This window comes from Dasypus novemcinctus, chromosome 9 (genome assembly GCF_030445035.2).
Source record: "Dasypus novemcinctus isolate mDasNov1 chromosome 9, mDasNov1.1.hap2, whole genome shotgun sequence".
Classification (NCBI taxonomy): domain Eukaryota; kingdom Metazoa; phylum Chordata; class Mammalia; order Cingulata; family Dasypodidae; genus Dasypus; species Dasypus novemcinctus.
This window is the reverse complement of record NC_080681.1, coordinates 108,639,255-108,664,972: the sequence shown is the minus strand read 5'-3', so window position 1 is coordinate 108,664,972 and position 25,718 is coordinate 108,639,255. Positions and strand designations below refer to the sequence as shown.

General features: G+C 54.2%; 1 protein-coding gene and 1 pseudogene across 4 annotated transcripts in view; one reads left to right on the top strand and one right to left on the bottom strand.

Moving 5' to 3' along the window:
• Nucleotides 1-4,548: 4,548 nt before the first annotated feature.
• On the bottom strand, nucleotides 4,549-10,974 carry LOC101447440 (zinc finger and BTB domain-containing protein 10 pseudogene; annotated as a pseudogene).
• Nucleotides 10,975-11,868: 894 nt separating this feature from the next.
• Nucleotides 11,869-25,718, top strand: part of RPS6KA1 (ribosomal protein S6 kinase A1) — a 37,384-nt gene continuing 23,534 nt past the window's right edge. Inside the window, exons 1-2 of one of the 4 annotated variants that reach the window (XM_004478774.4) lie at nucleotides 11,869-12,013; nucleotides 18,054-18,098. In XM_004478774.4, coding sequence (XP_004478831.1) covers nucleotides 11,951-12,013; nucleotides 18,054-18,098 — 108 coding nt within the window. In that variant the 5' untranslated portion in view covers nucleotides 11,869-11,950. Of the gene's footprint in view, nucleotides 12,014-13,903; nucleotides 13,984-18,053; nucleotides 18,099-23,264; nucleotides 23,432-24,239; nucleotides 25,160-25,718 lie in introns of those variants that run through there. The other 3 variants (XM_071217627.1, XM_058304058.2, XM_058304059.2) reach the window with 3 other exon arrangements.

Here is a 25,718-nt window from a genome sequence, read left to right as displayed (position 1 = left end):
TCATTTTCTGTTTATTTATGAATATTCTAAACTTGCCCTCATTTTTGAAAGACAATCTTGCTGGATATAAGATTCTTGGCTGGAAGTTTTCCTCTTGCAGTATCTTAAATATATCATACCAAAATCTTCTTGCCTCTGTGGTTTCTAATGAGAAATTGGCACTAAATCTTATTGGTATCCCTTATATGTTATGCATTGCTTTTCTCTTGCTGCTCTCAGAATTCTCTTTGTCTTTGGCATTTGACATTCTGATTAGTATGCATCTTGGAGTTGGTCTATTCAGATTCATTTGGATGGAAATATATGTGCTCTTGGACACAGATATTTATGACCTTCAGTAGGGTTGGGAAATTTTCTACCATTATTTCTTCAAATATTCCTTCTGTCCTTTTTCCCTTCTCTTCTCCTTCTGGGACAACCATGACACATTTGTTTGCACGTGTCCTGCTGTTGTTTAGCTCCCTGAGACCTTGTCTAATTTTTACCATTCTTTTCTTCATCTGTTCTTTTGTATGTTTGTTTTCAGAGGGCATGTCTTCAAGCCTACCAATCCTTTTTTCTGCCTCCTCAAATCTGTTGTTATATGCCTCCAGTATATTTGTAATTTTATTGCACCTTCATTTCCGTAAGATCTGCTATTTTTCTATGTATGCTTTCAAATTCTTCTTTGTGCTCATCTAATGTCTTCTTTTTTTAAAGATTTATTTTATTTATTTATTCTACCCCCCCCTCACTGTTTTGTGCTCACTGTCTGCTCTCTGTGTCCATTTGCTGTGTGCTCTCTGGGTCTGCTTGTCTTCTCTTTAGGAAGCATGGGGAACCAAACCTCTATCCCATGTGGGATAGAGGCACTCAATCACTTGAGCCACATCAGGTCCCTGCTTTATTGTGTCTCTTATTGTCTTACCTCTGCATGTCCTTGTTGTGTCATCTTGTTGAATCAGCTCGCTGCACCTGTCATGCCAGCTTGCTGTCTTGCCCCTCCTCTCCAGGAGGCATTGAGAACTGAACTTGGGACCTCCCATGTGGTAAAAGGGAGCTCAGTCGTTTGAGTCATATCCACTTCCCCCAATGTCTTCTTAATATCCTTAATCTCTTTAGCCCTCTCATTGAATTTATTAAGGAGATTTGTTTGAACATCTGTGATTAGTTGTCTCAACTCCTTTATGTCATCTGCAGGTTTATCTTTTCCCTTTAACTGGGCCATATCTTCCTGTTTCTTGGTATGGATTGTAGTTTTTTGTTGGTGTCTTGGTATCTGGCTTACTGGATGTATTTATTCTGGGTGCAGATTCTATCTTTAGTTTAGGGCTTTCTTACCCTTTTCCCTTGCTGGTTGTGTAGTAGAAGCCAAGGATGTAGTTGGTACCAAAACCTGTGGAGGCTCAAGCTGCACATGTTGCCACAGGGACTGATGAAGCTTCTTCCATCTTTCTCCTTTGCTAGGGCTAGGGACAGAGCCACACCGTGTATAATAATCCAAATCATGCAGGCCTAGACTATAGTTGCCCAGAGAGACTGATGAAGTTTCACACCCTTTTCTCCCCTGCTGGGGTAGGGATGGATCTATAGGTGTGGGCAGCAATCTATGTCATGTGGATCCAAAATGACTGCAGTTGCCCTGGTAGACTTCCAACTATTAAGTCTGTGCCTGCCAAATGTACCTGCAGTTACCTGAAGAGGCTAGTGCAGGTTCTGCCAGCTTCCTCCCTGCCAGAGGTGGGACTGAAGCCTACGCTAGGGCTGCAATCCAATCAGTGTGGAAAGAAACCATCCTTACCTTCACCATGATTTTCAATCAGCCTAGCTTTCCCTCATGCTGGAAGCAGAGTCAAAATGTGCTACTGGAGAAGCGGTTGTGGCTCAACTGATAGAGCGCCCCCCTACCATATGGAGGTTCCAGGGTTCGATCCCCAGGACCTCTTGACCCATGTGATGAGCTGACCCACATGCAGTGCTGCCATGTGCAAGGAGTGCTATGCCATGCAGGGGTGTCCCCCGCGAGGGGTGCCCCATGCACAAGGAGTGCACCCCACAAGGAGAGCTGCCCCATGAGAAAAAAGCACAGCCTGCCCACGAGTGGTACCGCATACAGGGAGAGCTGATGCAGCAAGGTGATGCAACAAGTGCCGTGGCGTCGGGCTGCATCAGCTCAGGGTTGATGCATTCCAAACAAACTTCTGATCATGCATGGATTTCACCCAGTCCCAACCATTGCATCCAAAAATCTGCCTCCCCACCCAGATAGTGTAGAGAATTTTCCCCGTCTGGCAGGACTACAATCCCTAATCAGCAGGAAGCATATACAGAAGAATGACCCTCACCCTTCAGCTCCCCGCTTAAGATAAAGGGTGTACAGCTCTCTCAGGAGGGTTGAGGCAGGACAGAATAGGGACCTGAGGAGGAGGGGCAGAAAACCCCGAGCAAACTCAAGCACCACATAATAGGAAATACCCGGGCAATGGTTGCTGGACTCATGCAAACAAGTTATTGGAATGCAGCTTGCAACATCTACCCAGCAGAAAGAAGGAAAAACAAGAAGCGCCACCCACCACCCACCTGCTTTCATGAACACTTTGCACAGTAAACACTAGCAGGGCTCGTGGACAGCAGCCAGAAGCCAATCACTGCCAGACAGTGTACCCCGCAGAGCTCTCAACCAGTGGCCAGAAGCCATCCACCACCTGATGACAACCCTAGAAACCAAACCACCCAATGAGTTGTCCCTGCTTTGTCTTAAATACACCGATCAGCACAGATCCTAACTCCCTATGATAGCCAGCAGAAACAGAAACCCCTTGAGAGAGCAGGCACACCTCTCCTTCGAGCGCGCCCGTGCTCATTTCTTGAGTGTGCACTTTCTCCTTATTAAACTCTTTGCTAACTTTCTTAAAAAAAAAAAAAAAAGATGCAACAAAATAAGTGACAGTTTCCCGGTACCGCATGACAAGAATGCAAGTGGACACAGAAGAACACACAGTGAATGGACACAGAGAGCAGACAACAGGGGGAAGGGGAGAGAAATAAATAAAATAAATCTTAAAAAAAAAAAATGTGCTACTGGCCTCTTTCTGACTTCAACAGGTTAAAACTTTAGTTGTTCTTAGGATTATACTTTAGCCTGGGGAACTTATTAATCATAGCTGAGGAAACGGACTTTGGCCCAGTGGTTAGGGCGTCCGTCTACCATATGGGAGGTCCGCGGTTCAAACCCCAGGCCTCCTTGACCCGTGTGGAGCTGGCCATGCGCAGTGCTGATGCGCACAAGGAGTGCCGTGCCACGCAAGGGTGTCCCCCGCGTGGGGGAGCCCCATGCGCAAGGAGTGCGCCTGTGAGGAAAGCCGCCCAGCGTGAAAAGAAAGAGCAGCCTGCCCAGGAATGGCGCCGCCCACACTTCCCGTGCCGCTGACGACAAAGGACAAAGGACAAAGAAACAAGACGCAGCAAATAGACACCAAGAACAGACAACCAGGGGAGGGGGGGGAATTAAATAAATAAATAAAATCTTTCAAAAAAAAAAAAAATCATAGCTGAAGTTGGTGCCCAAGTGTCTTATTCAGCCAAAGGGGTACTGATGAAAAATACCAGAAATTGATTGGTTTTTTTAAAGGGTATTTATTTGGGGTAGGAGCTTACAGATACCAGGCCAAACGGCATAAGTTACTTCTCTCACCAAAGTCTATTTTCATGTGTTGGAGCAAGATGACTGCCGACGGCTGCGAGGGTTCAGGCTTCCTGGGTTCCTCCCTTCCAGGGTCTTGCTTCTTTCTGGGTTCAAGCTTCCTTCCCAGGGCTTGCTTCCTCCTGGGCTCAGGGTTCCTCTCTTCCTGGGGCTGGCTTCTCTTTCCTCTGTGAGCTTAATTCCTGGGACTCCAGCTTAAGGCTTCAGCATCAAATTCCAACATCAAAAACCCTCGCATCAAAAGCCCTAATTCTGTCCTTTGCCATGCCTTTTATTTGTGAGTCCCCATCCACCAAGGGCTGGGAACTCAAAGCCCAATCAAAGCCCTAATCATAACTCAATCATACCCAGTAACAGATCACATAACAAACATAATTCAATGTCTATTTTTGGAATTCATAACAATATCAAACTGCTACACCAACCATCTCTTCCTCCCGTTTTTGGGAAATGGAGCTTCCAATTCCAGCCACAGAATAGCTACCGAGGTGGCTTGTGTGACCAGTGGAGGATGGGCACCGGCCTCCATGGGGTGGAGTGCTCTACTTATGAATCTTCTCTGCAGATGGGCAGTCTCCTCCTTCCATTCTTTCAAGGATGTTGCTGGATGCTCTTCCAGTTTCCTGGAGCCCCCAAACAGGTGATTTAGATAGCTCTGGGTGATTACTAACTGCCCTGTAGCACGAGCTGACTCTAGGAGCTCCTTACTCTGCTGCTATCTGGCTGGTTGTCCTGACTCTACAGTTTTCACAGCAATATAACTACCATCCAGCATGCACCAAATTTTGCAAGCCTTCAAGTTCAACAATTCAAATTGTCAATTCATATGTTCACATGCAGCATCCTGGAGGAGCAGAGCAGGTCAGTTAATCATCTAGAGACCTACAAACTTCTCTTGATCCATCCCATCAAGATGGATCATTCTGATCCTCTCTGTCATCAACCAGCTCTTCATCAGCTTCTCTGTCTTCATTCTCCTTATATTCTTCTTCCCGAGAGAAATCAGTATCCTGTCCCTGATCTACACCTTCTTCCCCTCCTGGCTGGAAGGTATCTGCACATTCTACACAAACACCATAGCATCGAGATCCAGGTCTTATTCCAACATTGGCTGCTAACATGAAGGTCTTCTTACATACCACGCATTTGTATTTGTTATTGTTTTTATGCACCAGAGAATGTCTTTTTACATGTTGTCTGCTAGTAAACAGCCTTCCAAAAATATCACAGCTAAATGATCTCACTCCCTTATGAATGAGCAAGTGTCTTTTTAGTGTTCATCTGTACTTGGCTACATAGTTACAATGAGGACATTTTAACTTGTTCATGATTAGCGATGATTCCCCTTTTTTCCTAAGTTTATTGTTTTGGCCAAGATTCAGGCAATAATCCATATTTGAAATTATTTGAAGCACCTGGTATCAATCCATACTTGAAATCAATGAAGGACTGCATCAAACTATACTTGAAATTATGTGAAGTACCATTATCACCTCCATCTCAACAGGAACCAGCTTCAGCCAATAAATCTGCATTCACATTCCTGTCACAATCTGGCCCTGAGAGTAGAGCACCATCCAAATCTGGTTCTTCCTTGATAAATGGCAAATTGTCTTCTGGATAGGCAACAGGTGGCAACAGGTGGCATCACTGAGCAATCTTCTAAATTTGCTTCATTATTAGGTGGTTTATTATAAATAAATTTCTTTGTAGTTTGTTTTTTCCCATCTTGTTTTGCCAGTCTCTTAAATTCCCTGGGAGCCCACATAATTTCAAATAAACACTTTTGTTTGACCTTGAGATTCATTTTTAGCCAATTCAGGAGAACCATCTTGGACCCAACTACTGTCATTCATTTGGCAGTTTTCTATTTGGCCTTTGTCAACATTGCGACCATCATTTTCAATTTTAATATTACTTGCCAAAGTAGTAAGATTCCATGATGCACCCAAACTGGCGATTTTTTGATCCCGTGATGAAGACAGACCAATCTCTATTAACTGGTTTTCCATTATTATAGTCCACAAATACAGACTCTGGAGTTTCTGATTTAATGCTTATATTTAAGGCATCTTTAATAAAATGTTGGCAAGTTCGAACTCATTTGAAAGTAGCTGGCCACTGACATCACTTCAATGGCATTTTGACTTGTGAGCACCAGGTTGCCAGAATGTAAGAAGTCCAAGATGACTGAACGACCTTGAACTGCAGCAATATCTAAATGTGTGGTATTTTGGTTAGGGCTTTCTCTGTTTGAAAAGCAACATAAAATCTTAAGGAAATGGCTGCCTGCAACCAGGATATTCTTATGAGCTTTAAAGGCTTTTCCTCTCACTACAAGGCTGACATCACGAAGAATACCTTTCTCTCTCTGTTCATTTAGTTGTGGAAGAAGTTGATAGCAATGAGAGTTCTCATTTGGCCCACTATTAAAGCCACAGTATCCCTCCTCTGATCGTATTTCTGGCTCCTAGGCATTGGCTTCACTGAGTTCGTGCTCAGTGGAAACATGGTACCTCAGGAGTTTTCTTGTAGTTTTGGGTTCCTCGGGAAAGCTCATAATGCTCCGTTTGGGGAAGGTCTCCCCTTTCCCTGTCCTTTTGGCACCAGCTGCAAGACAGAAGACCAATATTCTTGGAATACCCCAACCAAGGAAAGTCTTTGAGCCAGGAGTTCTGGAAGGAGCAATGGAGCCTCTGATTTAGGGACTTAGGCCAAGCAACGGTGAAGTGCTGGGCAGTGTCCCCTTGCCAACTCCCACACGACTGCCCTCCACTTCGTCCAGCCATCGCTGCCCGCCCAGCCTCGCCCCATCTTCGCCCCTGGTGCTGTTGCTCAGGGGCACGCAGTCCTGCATCAACTCCTTCCCCTCCAGCGCTGTCCACAGCTCCACAGCCCTCACCCACTGAAAAGCCTCAAGGGCCAAGCTGCCATTGTTGCCGAGACCCCCACCACCTTCCCCTCAGAAGGGGAAGGCTAGAGGCTGAGGTTTCCTTCCTGCTAGCAGAGGGCCTCATGCCCCCCCCCCCCCACCCAATGTGGTGGAGGCCCCTCTGCGTCTTGGGAAAGCAGCAAATCCTTGGTTTCCTCAGTGGAGGCAGTGGCCCCAGTGGAAGTTTGGCCTCCTTTTTTAAAAAAAAAAAAAAATTTATTTATTTTATTTCCCTTCCCTCCCTCCACCCCAGTTGTCTGTTCTCTGTGTCTATTTGCTGTGTGTTCTTCTTTGTCCACTTCTGTTGTTGTCAGTGGCACGGGAATCTGTGTTTCCTTTTGTTGCGTCATCTTATTGGGTCAGCTCTCCGTGTGTGTGGCACCATTCCTGGGCAGGCTGCACTTTCTTTCACGCTGGGCGGCTCTCCTTACAGGGCGCACTCCTTGCGCATGGGGCTCCCCTACGCGGGGGACACCCCTATGTGGCACAGCACTCCTTGTGCGCATCAGCACTGCGCATGGGCCAGCTCCACACGGGTCAAGGAGGCCTGGGGTTTGAACCACGGACCTCCATGTGTAGACGGACGTCCTAACCACTGGGCCAAGTCCGCTTCCTTGGCCTCCTTTTTTACCACCAGCCCCATGAGCAAGCCATGGGCGGTCCTCTAAGCTGGGGCCTCTTCTCACGGCTTCATCTCACACCAATGGAGAACCAACTCAGCGAACCTCAAGCCCCCATCTCCTAGTCTCATGTCTCTCCTCTGCCGGGGTGGGGTGGGGGAATAGTTCAAGGGAAGGGAGAGTGTCTATATTGTTACCTATCATGTATATGGAACACCTGGTACATGCCAGGCTCTGCACAGGTATTCTATATCCTGATCTAACTTTATACTCACAACCACTGCTATTCTACAGATGAGGAAACTGAGGTGCAGAGGCCTGACATGTTCAGAGTTACACAGTTAGCGCCCAGGCTGGTGTGGCTCCTTCCACCCTATATTTTGGGGCCTACCACACATCAGATGTATCCAGGGATACAGCAGTAAACAAAACAGACAAGCCCGGTCTCATGGAGCTTCATTCTAGTGGGGTAAGCAAAGACTACCAGGACATACAGCTCGATTGCTGTGGAGACACATGCCATGACAGGAAGAGAACAGAGGTGATACTGAGGGTGGGGGAGCTATTTTAGATAGGGTCAGGAAAGGCCTCTCTGAGCAGAGGCCTGAAGGAAGTGAGGGAGGGAACTCCGAGAGCTGGGGAAGGAAGGTTCCAGATGGAGGGCATAGTCGGAGCAAAAGCCTGAGGTGGGAACACACAGCGAGGATGCTGGTGGCAGGAGGGCAGTGCAGGGAGTGAGGCAGGAGGTCCCAGTGACGGCTGGGAGGGCGGGAGGAGCCGCAAGAGGGAGCAGCAGGCCAGGTCGTGGGCACTTTGCCGTTTGCCTGAGTGTGACCGGGGAGCCACCGCAGGGCTTCAAGCAGGGGAGGGACGCCACCCCTGTCCCTTGGATCTGGGTGAGGCCGACAAGGTCCTCTCCCGCTCACATCACTACCACCCCACCATCTGCACATGGAGTAGCCCTGTACCTCCTTCTAGACTTTTGGGCCTGAGAGACCTGCAATACTTACATAGTGTGACTGTGGACAATCCTGTCCCTTTCTGCGCCTCTGTTTTCTCATCTGGAAAATGGGGACAATCATTTTTGTCTCATAGTGTTGTTGGCGTGATTTGATGAGTTCTTTCCCATAAGACGCTCCATTCCAGGCACAGTCATTTCTCAAAAAGCCCTCCTCCTTGGTGACTGTTATTGAAATGTTCAGCAACGTTCTGGTACTTTGTAACCACTTGTTAAAGGGAACCACCTTTATGATTATACCCCCACCCTGTTTCACGTATAACGAGACCTGCACGCCAAGACCCTCCTCTACTGAGAGGCCGAGAAGAACTATTGATGGTAGTGCCCCCTCCCCGCCCCAGGACAGTGTCCCCCTAGAGACTGGGCTCTTGAACCTTTTAGCAAGCCCATGTCCCAAGCTGCAGCAGAGGCACCTGGAGCCCGGCCCTCAGCCCCCATCAGTTCAGACCCCTGTTCCCTGGCAGAGGAATCGCTTCCACAGGGTAGAGAATAACCTCCCTGTGTCCCGCAAAGCCCTTTCACTCTCATGAGTCATTCGTCTAACAAACACCTCGAGTGACCGCCCAGAACAGCCAGTTCTAACTGCATTATTATTATTAATAATAATAGCTGGCCTTTATCCACCACTCAGAGTGCAGCATTTCAGAGCGCGGGCTCTGGGATCAGATTGGCTGGGTCTGAGTCCTTTGTTGGCTGCGCTGTAGCTGGGTGGTCTTGGCCATGGCATCTAGCCTTGTTGAGCTGCGGGGCCGTGCCAGGCTATGTGTCAAGTGCCAGGGAGGCACTGAAGAGCCAGGACAGACCCAACTGCTGCCCTCTCAGAGCTTACAGTCTATCGAAGAGCCAGATGCTAATCAAATAATCACATAAACACACAAGCACAACGTTGGGAAGCACTATGGAGGAAAAGTCTCCCATCTATGGGTGTGTATAACAGGGAGGGGAGACGACGTCCTGGGGGAGTTGATAGTGTTCCTGAGCCAGCTTTGGGAGGAGGGAAGACTGTTTCAAGCACAAGGAGTGGCATGTAAAAGGTCCTGTGGCAGAAACGCTGAAGGCAAGCCGGTGGGAGGAGCCTAGAGGGTGTAGCAGCTTCCTCCGGGCTTTGCAGGCTTCACTTTGGTCTCTACAGCTCTCTGCTGGGTGGCTGCTATCCCGATGCCACAGACGGGCAAGCTGACCTGCCCAACCTCCCCCTGTAGGGCCCGGTGTCCTCTGGTCACGCTGCTTTCCAGTATGACCCACCACCTCTCCCACAGCCTTGGGAGGGGGGGACACCGAAAGCGAAACCTATTCATACCAGAGCACAATCAGCTACTCTGTTCTTAAAAGGCGGAGCTGATAAGCTTGATAGCGAGGCCTTTCTCGTGAGAGGCGGGAAGGAAGAGGGTCAGAGGTTCCAGGGAGGAGGCACATGAAAGGCAAGGTCATGTCTGCTTTCTCTGTGCCTCCCTCTCCTGCCCATCCGCACACCTCCCTCAGCCGGCCTTTTGCCCTCATTCTTGGGCTTGGTGTCCCTTCCTAAATTCAACCGAAATGTGGCTGGCGGCAAGCTGGGTATTTGGTACCTGTGTGCCGTCTGTTCTGAGCCCTGAGCAGGCTTACTAGATTTAGCAAATAAAAATAGAGGACACCCTGTTTACATCTGAATTTCTGATAAATAATCGTTTTAGTCTAAGTATGACCCAAGTATTGCAACTCTATCCTGAGCAGCAGGGATTGGGGCCAAGCAAACTGTTTCCTGGAAATTGAACTGGATGATACCAATACTGATGTTAACAACAGCTGCCAACTCTGGCCCAGGGCTGCCCTCAGTTTACCCATCACCTTCTCTCATCAAGGAGGTGGAAAGTGAGTGAACAAGAGAATGAACTCTGGGGCCATTTGCCAGCTCTGTGACTTTGGAGGGACACACAGGACCCAGAGAATGAGAAGCTTTAACCTCTGTCTTCAGTCTCCTCATGTGTACACTGGAGAAGATAATAGCACCTACCCCACAGGGTTGTTGAAGATTAAATGAGGTTACACATGTAAAGTGCTTAGAAGAGTGCCTTGCACATAGTAAGTGCTATGTTAGTGTTAGGTGTAATTATTTATTTAATCACACCAGAATGGATGGAAACTCCCATGAGAGCAGGGTATTTTTTGTTCATTGCTATATCCAGCATCTAGAAGGCAGCCTGGCTTACAATACATGCTCAGGAAGAGGGCCTGCCGTGTACTAGAGTTTATAAATATTCATTGAGTTAAAATGAATTTAGTTCTTACTATATTCCTGAAAGACTGGGATTATAATTCTCATTTTACAGATGAGGAAACTGAGGTTTAGAGACGTAAAATGAATTTCCCAGTGTTAAGGAAGTAGAAAAGCTGGGAATGAAATCTAGATTTGTTAGTTCCGAAGTCCTTTCCAGGTCCCACCCTTGGAAAAGCATGGAAGAGGGGGAGCAGCTGGATTCAGGAGAAATCCTCATCCACTTGGATTTTTTTTTTTTAAGTCCTAGTCTGTTCTTGACCAGCTCTGTGCCCTTGGGTAAGTCACTTTATCTGAGTTTCCGTTTCCTGATTGGTAAACTAGGTGGTAGTCAAGATTCAAGGAGACCACATGCTGGCAGCCTCGCTTGCGGGAGGCCTTCCTAAACCTTCCTTCCCGCCCCCTGCTTTAGAACAGCTTTGCAAATAACAGGCCAGCCTTCCTCACCCGAGCAGCCAGCAAGCCCATCTCTCCATTTGCTCAGGTGTGAACAAACAGCACCGCTGGGCCGCTAAGACCTTTTTGAGGTGGAGGCTGGATCTCTCCAAGGGGACGCCCCCTCCTCGCCCCGCCCACGCGTGCCGGTCAGTTTTGGCAACCTGGTTTCCTGCTCACCTCAGAGGGGGCACAAGCCCCAATCAGCCCTGAGTTGGGCCTGCAGCTGGAGAGATTCCAGGGCGATCTGGCTTGAAAGGAGCTCCCTCAATAGAGGGGAGGACACCGCCGAGCACAGACTGCAATCACTGGGGGCGCTGTGGGTCCCGGTGGTGCAGGCACTGGAGTCGAAGCCTGCCTGGGGCTGGGGCGCTGAGATCCCTAAAAGATTCCAGCCCTGGCTTCCGCGCTGGGCAGAAACTTGTAAGGGAGGCGGTCCCCAGGGCTTCTGCGGCAAGTGCCTAGGGAAAGCCGGGCCCCGGCTCCCTTCAAGCCTCCGCCGGGGTCAGGTCCAGGACACCCGGGGGGAGGGAGGGGGGGATTCCCTCCCGCCGGCGGCGAAGGAACATCTGGGGAGTGACTCCCAGATGAGCCGAGTGGGGCAGTGGTCTCCGCAGGGAGATACGGCTTGGGACCGCGGAGCCAGGAGCACCTCTTCTGCGCGGAGGAGCGCGCGGGCCGGGGGCTCGCGGCGCGGGCGGGGCCCGAGCGGTCCGCGCCGCGGGGACGGGGGTCCGCGCGGGGAATGCCGCTCCGCGGGGGCCGGGGCGGGGCTTCGGCGGCCCCGCCCCCCGCGCAGGTAGCCAATGGGCGCGGCGGCGCCGGGTGACGGAGGGAGCCGAAGTGCTGGTGCCGGGGCAGCGGCGGCGGACGGCCCAGCCGAGCGCGGGGGGCGCGGGGGGCGCGGGGACAGCGGGGGCGCGGGGGCGCGGAGCCGGGGACCCCGGGGACCCGAGAGGCGGCGCGGCCGGGGCCGCCAGAGGAGCGCGGGCGGCCCGGCGGCGGCGCGATGCCGCTCGCCCAGCTCAAGGAGCCCTGGCCGCTCATGGAGCTGGTGCCGCTGGATCCCGAGGTGAGTGAGCGCGGCCGGGGGCCGGCGAGCCCGGGTCCCCATTGGGGCAAGACGGCCCCGCGGTTCCGCTGCAACCCCGCGGGCGCCCGCGAAGGCGCCCTCCGATCTCCGGCTCCGCCCCCCACCCCACCCCCCGTGTCCCGGGTGTGTGTGTGTGTGCGCGCGCGAGGGACAGTTCCGCCAAGTGCCGAGGAACACCCCCCACCCCCCCAAAGCCAAGGGAGGGATCCCGTGAGGCAATAGACCAGTTCCCCCGAGCCGCACACCTACCCCGCCGGGATGCGTCCCGAACTCTCCTGTAGGGCAGGGCTGGGGTGCCAGACGTCTGGGCTTCTCCCAGAGATGAGGGTCGTGGGAGCCGCTCTCTTGCTGTCTCCCACTGACTCCCCAGGAACTCCCCGCTTCTCCGCTGCTGACCCTGGAAGGATTGCCCCTCGTGCCTCCTGGCAGTTGTGGAATGGGGTGACATGGCCTGCCCTTGACTGAGACTCCTGGCTCGCTTTGCCCCAGGCTAGGGCCAGAGGATACCTGTGTCCCTGCCGCAGGCTGTGGAGAAGAGAGTGGGGAAGAGCGCTTAGCCCATGTGGAAATTTTTCTGGGTATGCCCTTGTGTCTGCCTCCCCACCCCTAGCGCTCCTAGAAAGGTCTAGGCCTCGGGAGTTTAGCCTCTGCCAGTCCAGCCTTTTCCAGAAGCAGCTCCTGGCCTTCCTCTGAGAATTATGTGGTGCCAGGCCCTAAGGAGGTGGAGGGACAGCTCTTCCTGTGCCCTTTGACCCCCAGAGTCAAGGTCAAGTCCCTGTATCAGCAGGTCAAAAACTTTCCCCTCAGCCTCAGGCTGGGAAGAATACAGGTGATATTCCATCCTTTCCAGGGAGCCTGAGGAGGGTGTGCAGGTAGGGGGTGGAGACTTCAGTGGACTTGCCAGCCAAGGTGATTTTCTCCCGGCTTGGACCCCTGGCCTCCGCCTCGTTCCCCTCTTCTACCCTCTCCTTCTGGGGGCAGCTCCCATGTGCCCTGCCTCTCACGGTCACAGGTCAGAGTCAGGGTGAGGACCCTAGATTCCCAGCATCAAGGATGTGCTGCTCCTTTAAAGGGATGGTCAACACTGGCCATCGGAGGGTGGGCGAGGTAGGATTAGGTAACCAACCTGAAGGCGCAGTTTGGAGTAAATTGCTCTGGGATCCCTGCCACAGGTTTTTACAGGCCCTGCACGGCTGCGGCTGCTCAGAGGTTCTGTCGCTGACTCACCCTCTGAGGTGAGGAGCACTGCCCATTGCAGCCCCTATCCCCTCAGGCCTTGTTCTCCCTGCCAGGGCTGGGGCTGCAGGGACCTGGGGTGGGGTGCTCAGAAGTGCATTCCTTTGCCCCTGCAACCCAGGCCTCCCCCAAGGGAGGTAGAGCTAGGAGAGCCTGGCGAGGGACTTAACCCAAGGACTTCCCTGCGGTAATTTTGATAGGGAGGGAAGATACCTAGGAGCTCCATTCCCTGCCCAGGGCACCACTTCCTGCTTCCCTTTGCGAAATCTCTGAGCAAGAGCCAGCTTCACCAGGGGGCCAGGCTTAAAAGGGAAACTTGACTCAGTTTTGAGTACTACGGTACCTGAACTCTGTGAGAGGAGAAAGCCAGCTCATTCCCCAAGATTGAGGGTAAGGGTGGGGACACGATTTCTCTGGGTGCTTCACCCCAAAGTGCTGTGTGACCCTCAGTCGGTCCTCCACCTCTCTGGGCCTCTCTTTCTCCAGTGGCAAGGGCTGGGTTCCAGCCTCCACTTCCTGGGCTGAGAGGGTACATTGCTACCTGCGTCCCCCTCCCCCCTCTCTGTGGAGGTGCCAGGTGACTGGGTGTTATTGTTTGGGTAACAGGAGCCATGGAGCAGCCAGGGTGCGGGTGGGGCCATTCTCACTGGAGAACAGGGCCTCACTGTTCTTAGCCCAGGTGCCATGTAAGCGATACAGCAGCTGACCTGCAGGTACGGGCGCCGCTGGTGGCTCCTGGCCCGGGAGGAGGCCGGCAAGGGCTGGTGGGGGCCCTTGGCAGAGGCCTGGGATCTGGGCTGCCCTCCTTGGGCCGCTGTCGGAAATGGGCTGCTGGGAGGCAGGGCCTGGCTCAGGGTGTGGACCAGCTGGAGTAAACCCACTGGAAATGTGGTGGAGGATTCCGCCCAGGCCTTCCCTGGCCCTGCTGAAGGCAGTAACCTTGTCCCCAGGCCTACTTTAACTCTGTGCCGTGTATCCTGCTTCACCTGTGTCACTTTATTTTAATTCTTATAACAATTTTGCAAGGTCGGGTTTCTTACTCCCGTTGTCAGATGGGACAACTGAACTCGGAGAAGAGAACTGGACTGTGAAATAATATCAAAGCTCATGCTGGCACCGAGATCTCTCTCTGTCTTCTCCCAAGCAGGAGGAGAGTCAAGGATAGGGAAGGTATGGGTTCAAACCAGCCCAGGTAGAAGGCACTCCAGAAGAGGCTCCGGATGTTGGCAGATCTCCTCATCCCGCAGGGCCCATGTCCAGCCTTGGCCGAGGGGCTAACAGTAACAGCCGGCCCTGGCACCTGGCCCCTGGCCTCCAGCAGTGAGCAGGGCTGCTAATGCTGGGCCTGAACCTGGCTTCTGGGGCTACTTCCTGCCTGCGGGACATGTGCTGTCTTTCTCCATCTGCTGCCCAGCTTTGCCAGATGCTGCCCTGGCTCCCTCTTCCTAAGGCAGGGCTGCTTGGGTGGGAAGGAAGGGTGCCTCTTGGAGCTCATCTCAACCTCTGGGAAGGGGGCACAGTGGTCTGGGGGCCCTGGACAGCTGTCCCCATGAGCAGTGCTTTCTGAGAAGATGGGGTGGGTCTCTGTCCTGTAAGGGGCTACAGGGCCCTTTCCTGTACCAGGCTTTTTAGGCTAGGTCATTCATTTAGTATTCTGCAAGGTCAGCATCATTGTCCCTTTCATTCATTCATTCATTCATTCATTCATTCATTTATTCAGCAAATATTTAATATGCACTTATCCCGTGCCGAGTACTATTCCAAGCAGCAGGGATGCAGATATGAACAAAACAGACTAAAATCCCCACCCACAGTACAGATGAGGAAACTGAGCTTCAGAGAAGTGATATGACAGACCCATAGCCAGAGCAGGTGGCTGTCAGAGCTAGGATTAGAGGACACGTCTTCATGGCTACAAAGCTGTGTTCTTTCCACCAGCCCCTGCAGCAGCCAGGACTGGAGGCAGATGAATCCTACCTTCCAAGACCTGGGCTAGAGGGGGAAGTACACCTGGGATCTCTCTGCACCTCCAGTCTTTTTCCCAGGGCTGCCCATTCCCCTCTCAAGACTTTGTGTGCATCAGCTCTAACAAGTATCATTCCTGGGTGAGGTTCCAGGAGGACGGCACCCAGGCCAGAGACCCAGGGAATGGAGATGGACCATACTGTGTCTATAGGGCCCTGGAGTCAGCCAGGCCTGTGTGGAAGCTCTCACGGCTTAGTAAATCCACACTGCTGGGTATGCCTGCTTCCTCCTTCTCTCCCTCACTGGAACCTAGGCTTGCAGCCATGGGACTTGAGTTATGGGCTTTTGTCTGCCACCTGCTAGCTGAGGGCCTTGGGTGAGTCCCTTAACTTCCTGAGACTCATATGAAAAAATAAAAAGGGAGTAATAGAACCTGCTCAGTCTTCCTTGCTGGGTTGTGCTTTCATTTGACGAACTGCATGCTGGGCCCTGGAGCTGGATGCCAGAGCGATGGTGATGGTCCAGCCGTGGCTCCTTCTCAAGTTAACCCACTATGTGCTTGGTGCCGTGAGGGCACAGAGGAGGGAGAGAGCACCTGAGGCTGTGTGGTAAGGGGAAGTGACCTCTAAATTGTGTCTTAAAAGAAGACTAGGGATTTGCCAAAGTGACAAGGCAGGGAAAAGTTTTCTTGGTGGAGGAAGCCCCATGCACATACTCTGGAATATGATACAAGCTGGTTTGTTCAGGGTCTTGGGTTGTTCAGCTTAGCTCAATAATAACAATGGCCATTGTTGGTAGAGCAATTACATGCCGGATGTATAGTCTCATAAGCATTATTTCATTTGCTTCTTGCAACCACCCGATGAAGTAGGTTACTTTTATTCTCATTACACAGAGGAGGAAACTGAAGTCCTAAGAAGTAACCTTCCTAGGGTCGTGCAGGGGGTATGCAGAACTTGAGGTCAGGGTCAGGTTCCAGAACCAGGTTCTTAATCCCTGTGCTGGGCAGGTGGCGCTCAGGGCTTTGAATGCTGCCCTCGGTTGCTGTATGTATGCTGCCGGCAATGGGGAGCCATGGAGCGGTGTGTAGCCTGGTTTATAGAAGGTGCTCAGTAAGGGCTGAGTGAGTGAGTGATCAAGTGAGTTGTGTGCAATGATGACAGTAGAGTTTTAGAAAGGACGAGGGTTTGGGGGTGGACGGCTAGTGTGCAGGCTGTTGTGAGCCTCTGTGGGGGTTATAAGCAAGGATCTAGAGTAACACCAGAATGCAGGTGACATGCAGCTCGCTCTGCACATGCATCATCCTGGGGCTTTGATCAACCCAGCCCATCTCTCAGGCTGCTGAGAGATAACAGTGTGCTTGTGTGTGTGTATGTTTGTGTGTGTGTGTGTGTGTAGGGGCTTGAAGAACACTTGGCCCTTAGGGAGGATTAGGGGACTCTGGGGGGCAGGATGTCCTGGGAATGACAGGGAAATTTGTCAGGAGCCCAGAGTTTATGTAATGGGCAGAGCGGAGCTGGGCCTGCTGTAACCAAGCAAGGCCCCAGCTGCCCTGTGGCCCAGCTTCTGCCTCCAAAGTCCTGACCAGCCCAGGCTGGGATTTCCCAGCCTTTGGAAACTTCGTCTGTCTCACAGTACTCTCACCCTGCCAGGAGGGGGCTAGCGACAGCCTTTTAGCTTCCCAAGGCCCCGAGAGGGTAGATAACTCACCTTACATCACACAGGAAATGGATGGTCTGGGTTGGGTACACCCCAGGATGTATAATGCCCACTTGAGGCCAAAGTATGGGGACAGGAAGAAGCAGAACTGCCTAAGAGTGGGCTCCATTGCCTGCGTCTTCCTGCAGAGAGTTCCCCTGCCTGGAGTGTGGGTACTTTTCAGCAGATTTTTTTTTTGGGGGGGGAACAGTTTTGGGTGTCAGAGGGACCAGATTTTGAATCCCCATCGCCACTTACCAGTTGTGTGACTTTAGGTCCTTCACTAGACCCCTCTGAGCCTCCTCTGCCAAATGGGGCCAGGTCCTACCTTGCAGGGCTGCCATGAGGATGACATGGTGCCACAGGTGTGAGGTGCTGAGCCGGGGCCTGGCATGTGGCAGGGGCTCAGGATAGAGCAGCTGTTAGCACCAAGCCCTCCTCTCTGCGCCCCGGGGACTCCCTGTTTATTGGGAAGGATGGGCTTGTGTGTAAATAGTCCCTGTGATGTAGCAAATGGTCCAGGGAAGGAATGCATGGGCAGAGTGGAGGAAACAGCAGGGGAGGGTGTCAGAGTGGGACGAGGCAAGGACAGCCACCATGTCTGGGCTGGATACTTTCCCCACACTTTGTCTCCTTTCACCCTTGTGCAGCTCTGAGAGGTGGGAACAATTATCCCCACGTTTCAGATCAGAAATGGAGGCCCCTCACTGATGAATAGTTTGTGCAAGGTTACATCCAGTTTGCCTCTGAAAGAGCTTGGAGCCACACACGATCCTTCCTTCTCACTGGGAGAAGGTGATACTTGAGCTGAGTCTTCAAAGACGAGGCATTTGCGAGGCAAAAGAGCACGAGGGGGGAGCGTGGTGCTCGGGGGAATGCTGGGCCTGAGCTGTGAGGGGCCATTGCAGCAGGATTCAATACCTGCTCCCCGACCATGAAAGTGGAGGCGGAGGGAACACTCACCCGGAGCTCCTGCCCCTGCCGTCATGACCTCCTGCCCCTACCTTCGTGACCTCCTTGGCCTTTGGGAACCGTCAAGGGCAGGGGTGTATCCTGTGGGATCTCTCTTTGCTTTGTCCCAAGCTGATAAGTGCTTCCTCAATTCCCTTCTCTTTTCCAGAATGGACAGGCCTCGGTGGAAGAAGCTGGACTTCAGCCAGTCAAGGTGAGGACCAGGGCCAGCACCCTGGGCCAGGGCCTGGGTGGGGGGACAGTGGTTGCAGGGCCTCGGAGGAGGAGAGGGGCCTGTCCTCACCCCACCTGGTGGGGGCGTCCTGGTTTCTCGTCCCTTTACCCAGTTCACCTTTCCTTCTCTGGGCCCACCTAATCCACAGGGCACCCCTGTGCACAGGGATAACTTGCTCCACCCTGCCTGCCATCCAGGTGAAGAGTCCGTAGCCCACAAAGGCTCAGGACCAGGACACGTCCTCGGTTTATGTTTTCATTCTGCTCCTACTCGGTATGAGCTTGCGGGGCGAACCAGCTGTAAGGAGAGGGTCCCCGCCATGGAAAGGCCCAGGCCAGCTGAGCCACGCTCCTCGGTAGAACTGGGCTGACGAGGGCTCATGCGAGTTGGAGTGGTGGTGCTGGAAGGAATCTGAGGGCTTCTCGAGTCTAACCAGGGCCCAGAGGGGGCCCAAGAGCACACAGCCATTTCTCAGGGCGCCCACCTCCCAGCCTTTCAGCCCACAGGATCCCCACGGAGGGGCTTTGAAAGCTTCCCAGGCAGAGGCGGAGCTTGGGCTCTGGCGTTAGAGCAGATCTGGGTTCAAGTTCTGGTTCTACCCTCACCGTTTGACCAACAATTTGTCTCCCTTCTGGGCCCCAGTTTCCTCTTCTGTAAATTGGGGATAGTAGTGCCCACCTCACAGGAGTGCTGTGAGGAACAGGCCAGGACGTACCTGCCGGCCACGCGACAGCTCTGGCCCAGCACTGGCGGTGCCTGGGAATGCTGCTCAGCCTGGCCTCTGCAGTGGCCTCACCCTCCAGTGCTGGGTCTGCCATAAATGGGAACTTTGAGATGGACCCGGAGCTGGTGTTTGCTTTGACTCAGCCACCTAAGATAAGAAACCAAGCTGGGTGGGTCGGACTGGGTGAGAGAAATTGGCTCCCCCCACTCCTCATTTGGTTGCTATGGCAACCTTGAGCCAGCAGAGGCCAGGCTAAGTGGTGGGGACTGGACTCCTCAGTTTTGTCTCTTTTCAGCCTCTGGGCTGGAGGATTTCTGCCCATGGTTGCTTAGCAACAGAAGGCCAGGGCCATAGTCCTCCACGAAGAACCAGGATGGTACTCTCATGAGGCTGAGGTCCTGGGGGTTGCAGAGGATCTTACAGTGTGGGGGAGCTGGTGGGGAGCACAGCGTCTGACCTAGGAGCGAGAGGGGCTGGTTGAGAGAGGGGTGGGAGCTTGCCCAAGCACATAACCTGCCCTGGACCTCAAGCCCGTGACAATCCAGGAGTGGGAAGGGAGAGGTGGCTGGAAGGGGGCACAGGGCAGGGAGAATCTTGAATGACATTTAAGGAAGGGAAAGAGCTTAACCCATACCTAGCAGGCACCACATCAGCTGCTCTGTATTGTTTTCTTTCTGTTTTTTTGAGGTACGGGGGCTGGGGATTGAACCCAGGACCTTGTGTGTGGGAAGCCGGCGCTCAACCATTGGGCCACATCGGCTCCCCTGAGTTGCTTTTTCCATTTGTTTGCATGTTGCTCACACTTTTGTTCTTAGGAGGCACCGGGGACCAAACCCGGGACTTCCCGTGTGTGAAGCAGGCGCTCAACCTCTTGAGCCATGTCTGCTCCCTGCGCTCTGTGTTTAATTTTCACAACACTCTTGGCAGAAGAGTTCACTATTATCTCGGTTTTATAGATGAGAAAATTGAGGTCAAGGTCACATGGTTCTCTAGTGGGTGATGGAGTCAGGACTTGACCACAGGTCTTTCTTGACCACCGAGCCTAGGGAACCCTGCTGCAAAAGAAGAGCGTTGGGTCCCTGCCACCCCAGCTGCCACCAGTCCTGGGCACCTGCTCATCCATTTTCTTTGCTGTCCAGTATTACCATTGCCCAGTTCTGGGCTCAGCACACCAGGGGGCGCTCACCCTACCAGGGGGCGCTCACCCTGTGGTGAGGACCTAATTGGTTTGTGCGGGGGAATGAGCTGCCAGCAGGTTTCCTGTGCTTCATCATATATTCACTGCACCCTCCTGTGGACCTGGGGGACCCCAAAATGCAGTTAACCCATCCCCCACTCTCAGGGAGCTCCCAGTCTTGGGCAGAGAGGAGAGTGGAGATAGGAAATTTGTGGGGTGGGGAGAGTGATGGGGAAGGACATGGGCACAGAGAACCCCCATTCTGGGATGTCAGTGGGATGATGAGATGAGCCCATCCAGGGGAACCAGCCAGTGGCCTCTGAGCACAGGATCCAGCATGAGCCGAATACACGGTCGCTGCTGTGCACAGCAGAGGAGGGGGAGTTAGGGGGCTGAGGGGCCTCAGGCCTCCTTCCCTGCTGAACTGGCATTTGGCAGGCTCTCAGAGGCAGGGGTGATTTGGGCAGTCAGAGAAGGGGATGGGGATTTCCAGTGGAGAAGCGTCAGGGACAGGGGCTTGGGAGCCAGGCATCCTGAGTTCAAAATCCTGTCCTGGTTTTGTTTGCCTTAAAACCTGGGATGAACCTGCCTCTCCGAGGCTCAGTTTCTTTTCCTGTCAAAGGAGAACAGAGCCCACCTCTCAGGGCCAAGCAGAAGAAAGACTATGATGCTGTGAAATAAAGCACCCAACAAAGTTTGTGGTGCAATGTGGGTGCTTAAATGCTTGTGTATTTTTTATTCATTTCAGGCAGAAAGGGGGTCTTGGGTTTAGGAGTGGGTCCGGGGAGAGCTCCCCAGATCCCTTCAGCACCCTGGGTGCATGTGGGTGCTGAAGGGACCTCAGGCACACTGGGACTCCATTCACCCGCCCTGCCTTCCTAGGGGTGGACCGGGCATCCCAGACCCCCTCCCTGGTTGCCTCCGGAGCTGGACCCCTTTGAAGTGCCTGCAGGTCTATTTTGAGAGCTAAGCGTCTCCCCCCACCCCTCCTCTCTTCCTGTTTATGAAACCCTGATCCCTCCCGGATCCCTCATGCTCCCTGGCTGGAGCTCAGGCAGGATGTGACCGTGGACTTCAGGGAGACTTGGGCAGCCTCAGGTGTTGGGGGAGGACTTCCCCTGGCCCGCCCTCCCAACACCTGGGGCCTTGGGCCAGGCTCTGACCCTGCAGCCTGCCCAGGGGAGACCCTGCCACGGTAAGACTGCCCAGCCCAGGCATGGAGAAGCTCCATTTACAATGTCCCTTTGTTTCCATGGCCCAGTGTGCGTCTAGAAACAACCTTTGGAACATGTTTGTTTTTATCTCCATTTTATAGAAAAAGAAACTGAGGCTCAGATAGGGAAAGAGATAGGCCTGGGAGCACTCACTCAGCTAGTGAGTTGCCAGTTTCTGACTCCCTGCCTCCTACTCCTGGCCTCCAAGCTCTTGCCCACACCTGTCTCAGCCTGGATGTCTGTGGTCCTTTTGGCCAGTCTAGCACCTGCTCACCCCCAGGACACACTGCACCTGCTTGCAGCTCTGTCACAGGACAGTTGTGTTTTACTATTATGTCTGCCTTAACTTCTGCACCTCCCGGCCTGGGACAGTAGGGGGTCAGTAGCTGTGAGTGACTTCCCAAGGAGAAACAGCCTGGCTGCCCTTGTAGGGAGGGCAATAATGGAATGCTTAAGAGCGGGGAATTTAGAAGCAGACTTTGATTTGCTTTTGGCTCTTCTCCTTTCTAGCCATGTGGCCTTGGGCAAGTCACTTTCTCTCTGAGTCTAGTTTCCTCATCTTTGAAGTGGGATGACAGTACCTCCCTTGGAGCTAAGATACAGGATCTGAGCTCTTAGCTCCAGTGCCCATGCCAAGCATGGGACCTGGCAGAAGCCCCATCGGCAAAGGTTAGGAAAGAAGGGCTGTGTGCAAAACCTGCTCAATGAATAGGAGGTGCAATTCTCTTTGTCACTCTGTGCCAGTCCTGGCCTAGCTGAGACCCGCTCTCCTGTCAAGGATGCCTGGGAAATGCAGACCCCTCCTCACCTGCCCAGAGGCATGCTGGAAGCTGCATCTGGGGACATCTGTCCCACCATAGGGGGTAGTGTCTGGGAGGACCTGCAGATGCTTCAGCTGGGGAAGGGGCTCTTGGTGTCCATTATGGCCTGGCATTGGCAGGTGGGCTAGGGCCACAGCTGGAGGAGACCAGGGGTCAGGTTCAGGGGCTCCGGGCTTCTCTCCCAGCTGCCTTGTGGGAGGAAGTAAATAAAGAGGAAGTGTCTCTGGGGGGCTGGGGGGTGGGGCAGGGACCAAGGGGATGTGGGCTGATGCCTGTCCTCCTGCCACTAGGGGCCTCACAGCCCCACCACACAGCTTTCCCGGCAGGCAGTTCCGAGACCATTTCCTTCCTGTACCCTGCCGGCCACAGAGGTTCTTCCTCTGCTTCTGAGAGAATGGGGGGTGGGTGACGAGCTGGCACAGGCCCTCCCCTGCTGCTGGACCTGCGAGCTCCAGGAAGGGCGCCTCTGCCTGAGGAGGCTGGGGTGCAGTGGGAGGCCCGGCCTAAGGGAGGCATCTTTCACAACGCCCGGCCTCACCCACCAGAGGCTGTTATCGGGGGCCCTGAGGAGGCAGGGAAGCAGAAGTCCGTGTGTTGTGTAGGCGTGTCCTTCCACATAGGCAGTCTGTGGAAATGGCTTCCGGCCGTCGGCCTGAGTGTGCATCTGTGTGCAGGTCACTTCCTGTGGGTGTGCTGGTGTGAGTGATGAGGTGAGGCCACATAGAAAGGACGGCCTGGTCAAGCCCTGCCCCACGCCCCCCAGCTCTTCTACCCCATCCTCTGTGTCAGACTGGGCAGTGGGCAGCCCAGGCCTTGCTCGGGCCTTCTGCCCCTCTCCCATCTCAGGGCCCTGGACTGGCAAGCTTCTTCAGGGCAGGGCTGGGAACGCAGGGCCTGGGAATGTGGCGCCTGCTCTGTGGGCTGGCATCTTCGGTGGGCCCAGCCATGGGGAGGTCGCTGAGCCGTCTAAGTTCTCGTCGGGGCAGTCGAAGGCTGCGGCCTTGCTGACTTCTGTCTCCCCTTCCCTCCGGGCCCCTCCAGGTGGGTGTTTGTGGGCGCTGGGATACCCGTTGCATCACTGCCTCGTCACTGTGTGACTTCCGTGGGTGTCCTGTCTCCCCTCCGGGGGTCATGGGCTTGGGGTCTGCAGTGTCCCCTCCTCAACAGGGAGCCTGGCCCATCTTCTGTCCCTCCTCCCCGCAGAGGGGGAAGTGAGAAGGAGGGGGCCAGGGACCCTGCCTTCTGGGCTGGGAAGGCTGAAAAAGCAGAAGTAAGGGGAGTATCAGGGCCCTCTGGCCACAGGCTTGAGCCCCACCATGCAGACCACGGCAGATATCCCCAGGGTGCGGGGAGACTTGGTGCCCTGCCCCAGGAAGGTGAGCAGAGAGGAGGCCTGCCTCTGGTGGTGTCTGTCACCCTGACGAGGCGAGGAGTGGGGTGGGTGGGTGGAGGCTCTGTCCCCTGGGGTTTCGGGTAGCTGCCTCTGTCCCCAGGGAGCATTCTCAGGCGGAGGCAGCTGGCGGAGGAGGCGGAGGCTCAGCTCTCAGGACAGGGTGGGCACAGAGGGCTGTGTGGCCTTGGCCCTTCCCCTGCCTCGCTCTGGCCCAGGCCCTCTGCCTTTCCCGCCAGGGGTTTGCGCTCAGCCGGGCCGATCTTCTTGTGGCTCTTATGCCACACCCTGTTCTCTCAGGGTGGGTCCCCTGAAGATGGGACTGTGTCTCTAAGGGTCAAGACCTGGAGTGGGAAGTCCCAGACTGACCCTAATGCTGAGGGAGGGGGCGGACTTGGGTGGGCAGGAAGTAGCTCTGGCCGACTTACCTGCCCACCCTTTCCTGGCACTTGAGCCTAGCTGATCCCAGGCCAGGCAGTAACCAGGGGAGGGGCTTGGGTTTAACTGGTTCTGCCCCTGGCTCACTCTGAGCCTGGTGAGTCACTGTCCTTCTCTGGCCTCAGTTTCCTGTTCCCAAAACAGGCATGTTTGGGGTTAGAGTCAAAGCCATCAGACTGCACTCAGGTCCCCCTCAGCCCACCATCTTAGTCCTGGTTCCCCGTCGGGTCCGGGCGTGGAAAGAAAGTCCCAGGGAAATGGAAGCCCTGAGATGGGTCGGCCACAAATACTGGGTTACTTTCCCGAGTCCTGGGGATTTTACAGGTTATGTCCCCTTATCCCTTCCCCTGTCCCAGGCAGACCAGCAAGAGCCCAGAGCTCTGTCCTCGAGTTCTGATGTCCCCTTCCCTGCCTGCTGCCTCTGTCTGCACCTGATGGGTACATGACATCTCTTGGGTGACCCACACCTGTCTGTCTCTGCCGGTTGGGTGCATGTCCCCATCTGTCTCAGCCCGTTGGATGCATGCATGTCCCCATCTGTCTCTGCCCATTGGGTGCATGTCCCCATCTGTCTCAGCCCGTTGGATGCATGTCCCCATCTGTCTCTGCCAGTTGGGTGCATGTGCCCATCTGTTTCTGCCTGTTGGGTGCATGTCCCCTTCTCTCTCTGGCTGTTGAGTCCGCGTCTCCGTCCATCTCTGCCTTTCGGGTGTGCTTCCTCCTGCTTCTGCCGGTTGGATGCTTATTTTATCTGTCTCCACCTTTTGGGTGCCTGCCCCTGTCTATGGGAGGTCTCTCTCTGCCTCCCTGTGTTAGATGCTGGTCTCCGCCTGTTGGGCACCTACCTACTTCTCAGCAGCTGGGTTGCCCTGGGGCTTTCCCTTTGCAGGCCCCCAGGGAGGCTGGGTGGGGAGGGCCTGAGGGCAGCCCTCAGGCTTTGGGGCGAGGGGGAAAGAGAGGAAGGGAACGTGGTAAGTGTGTAAGCCTGGAGCTGGGAAACCACAAGCCCTGAGTGATTGGCGGTCCTGGGCCGGGCCCAGCCCCCGCCATCACCCTGCACATCCGCCTTGGGCCGGGCCACCTCCGCGGCGGCCCGGGACGCTGCCTGCTCGTGCCATGGTGCCGCGGCCCTGCCGGGCGGATGGAGCAGGATCCCAAGCTGCCCCGTCTGCGGCTCTGGGCCCTGCTCCCTTGGCGGCCCAGGAAGCAGCGGCCCAGGAGCAGCCAGACCTCTCTGCCCGCCCCGGGCCCTGGCTCTGGCCCCCAGCAGGACTCGGTGAGTGTGCCCGGATGTCTGGTTCTGGCCTGGTTGTGGCCCTTGGAGCTGGTGCCTGGGCAGCTGGTTTGGCCTAAGTTGGCTTTGGGCTCTTTTGGCCCCAGCCTGGCCCTGCTGGGTGACTGGACACTGCCCAGACTTGCTTCCTGGGGAAGTGAGGAGGCACTTCAGAGCTCCAGAACGATACCTGAGAATTAAAAGGAAGGCAGAAGGGGCCTAGAACAGCCAGGACTGGCACGGGGTGTCTAATAGGCCTGGACGGAAGTTTGGAAGGGTGGGCCTGGGGTCTCTGGCCTTAACTCCCACCTGCCCTAGGCTGGCACTTACTGGGTTGGTGGGGACGTTCCAGGTGACTCTTGGGTCTCTGTGTACCTCAGCCTTGTCCCCCCTGGCCAGGAGAATCACCCCATCCCAGCTCCACCTCCCCACTGTGAGAATATACCCTACTTCCTATTGTGGCAAAACAAAACCATTTACAGCAGGGGGAGGGGAGCCATTCAGGGAGGACCTGGAGCTCTCAGGCTTCAGCCAGAGCCTGGGGCTGGGGGGGTTCCCTCCC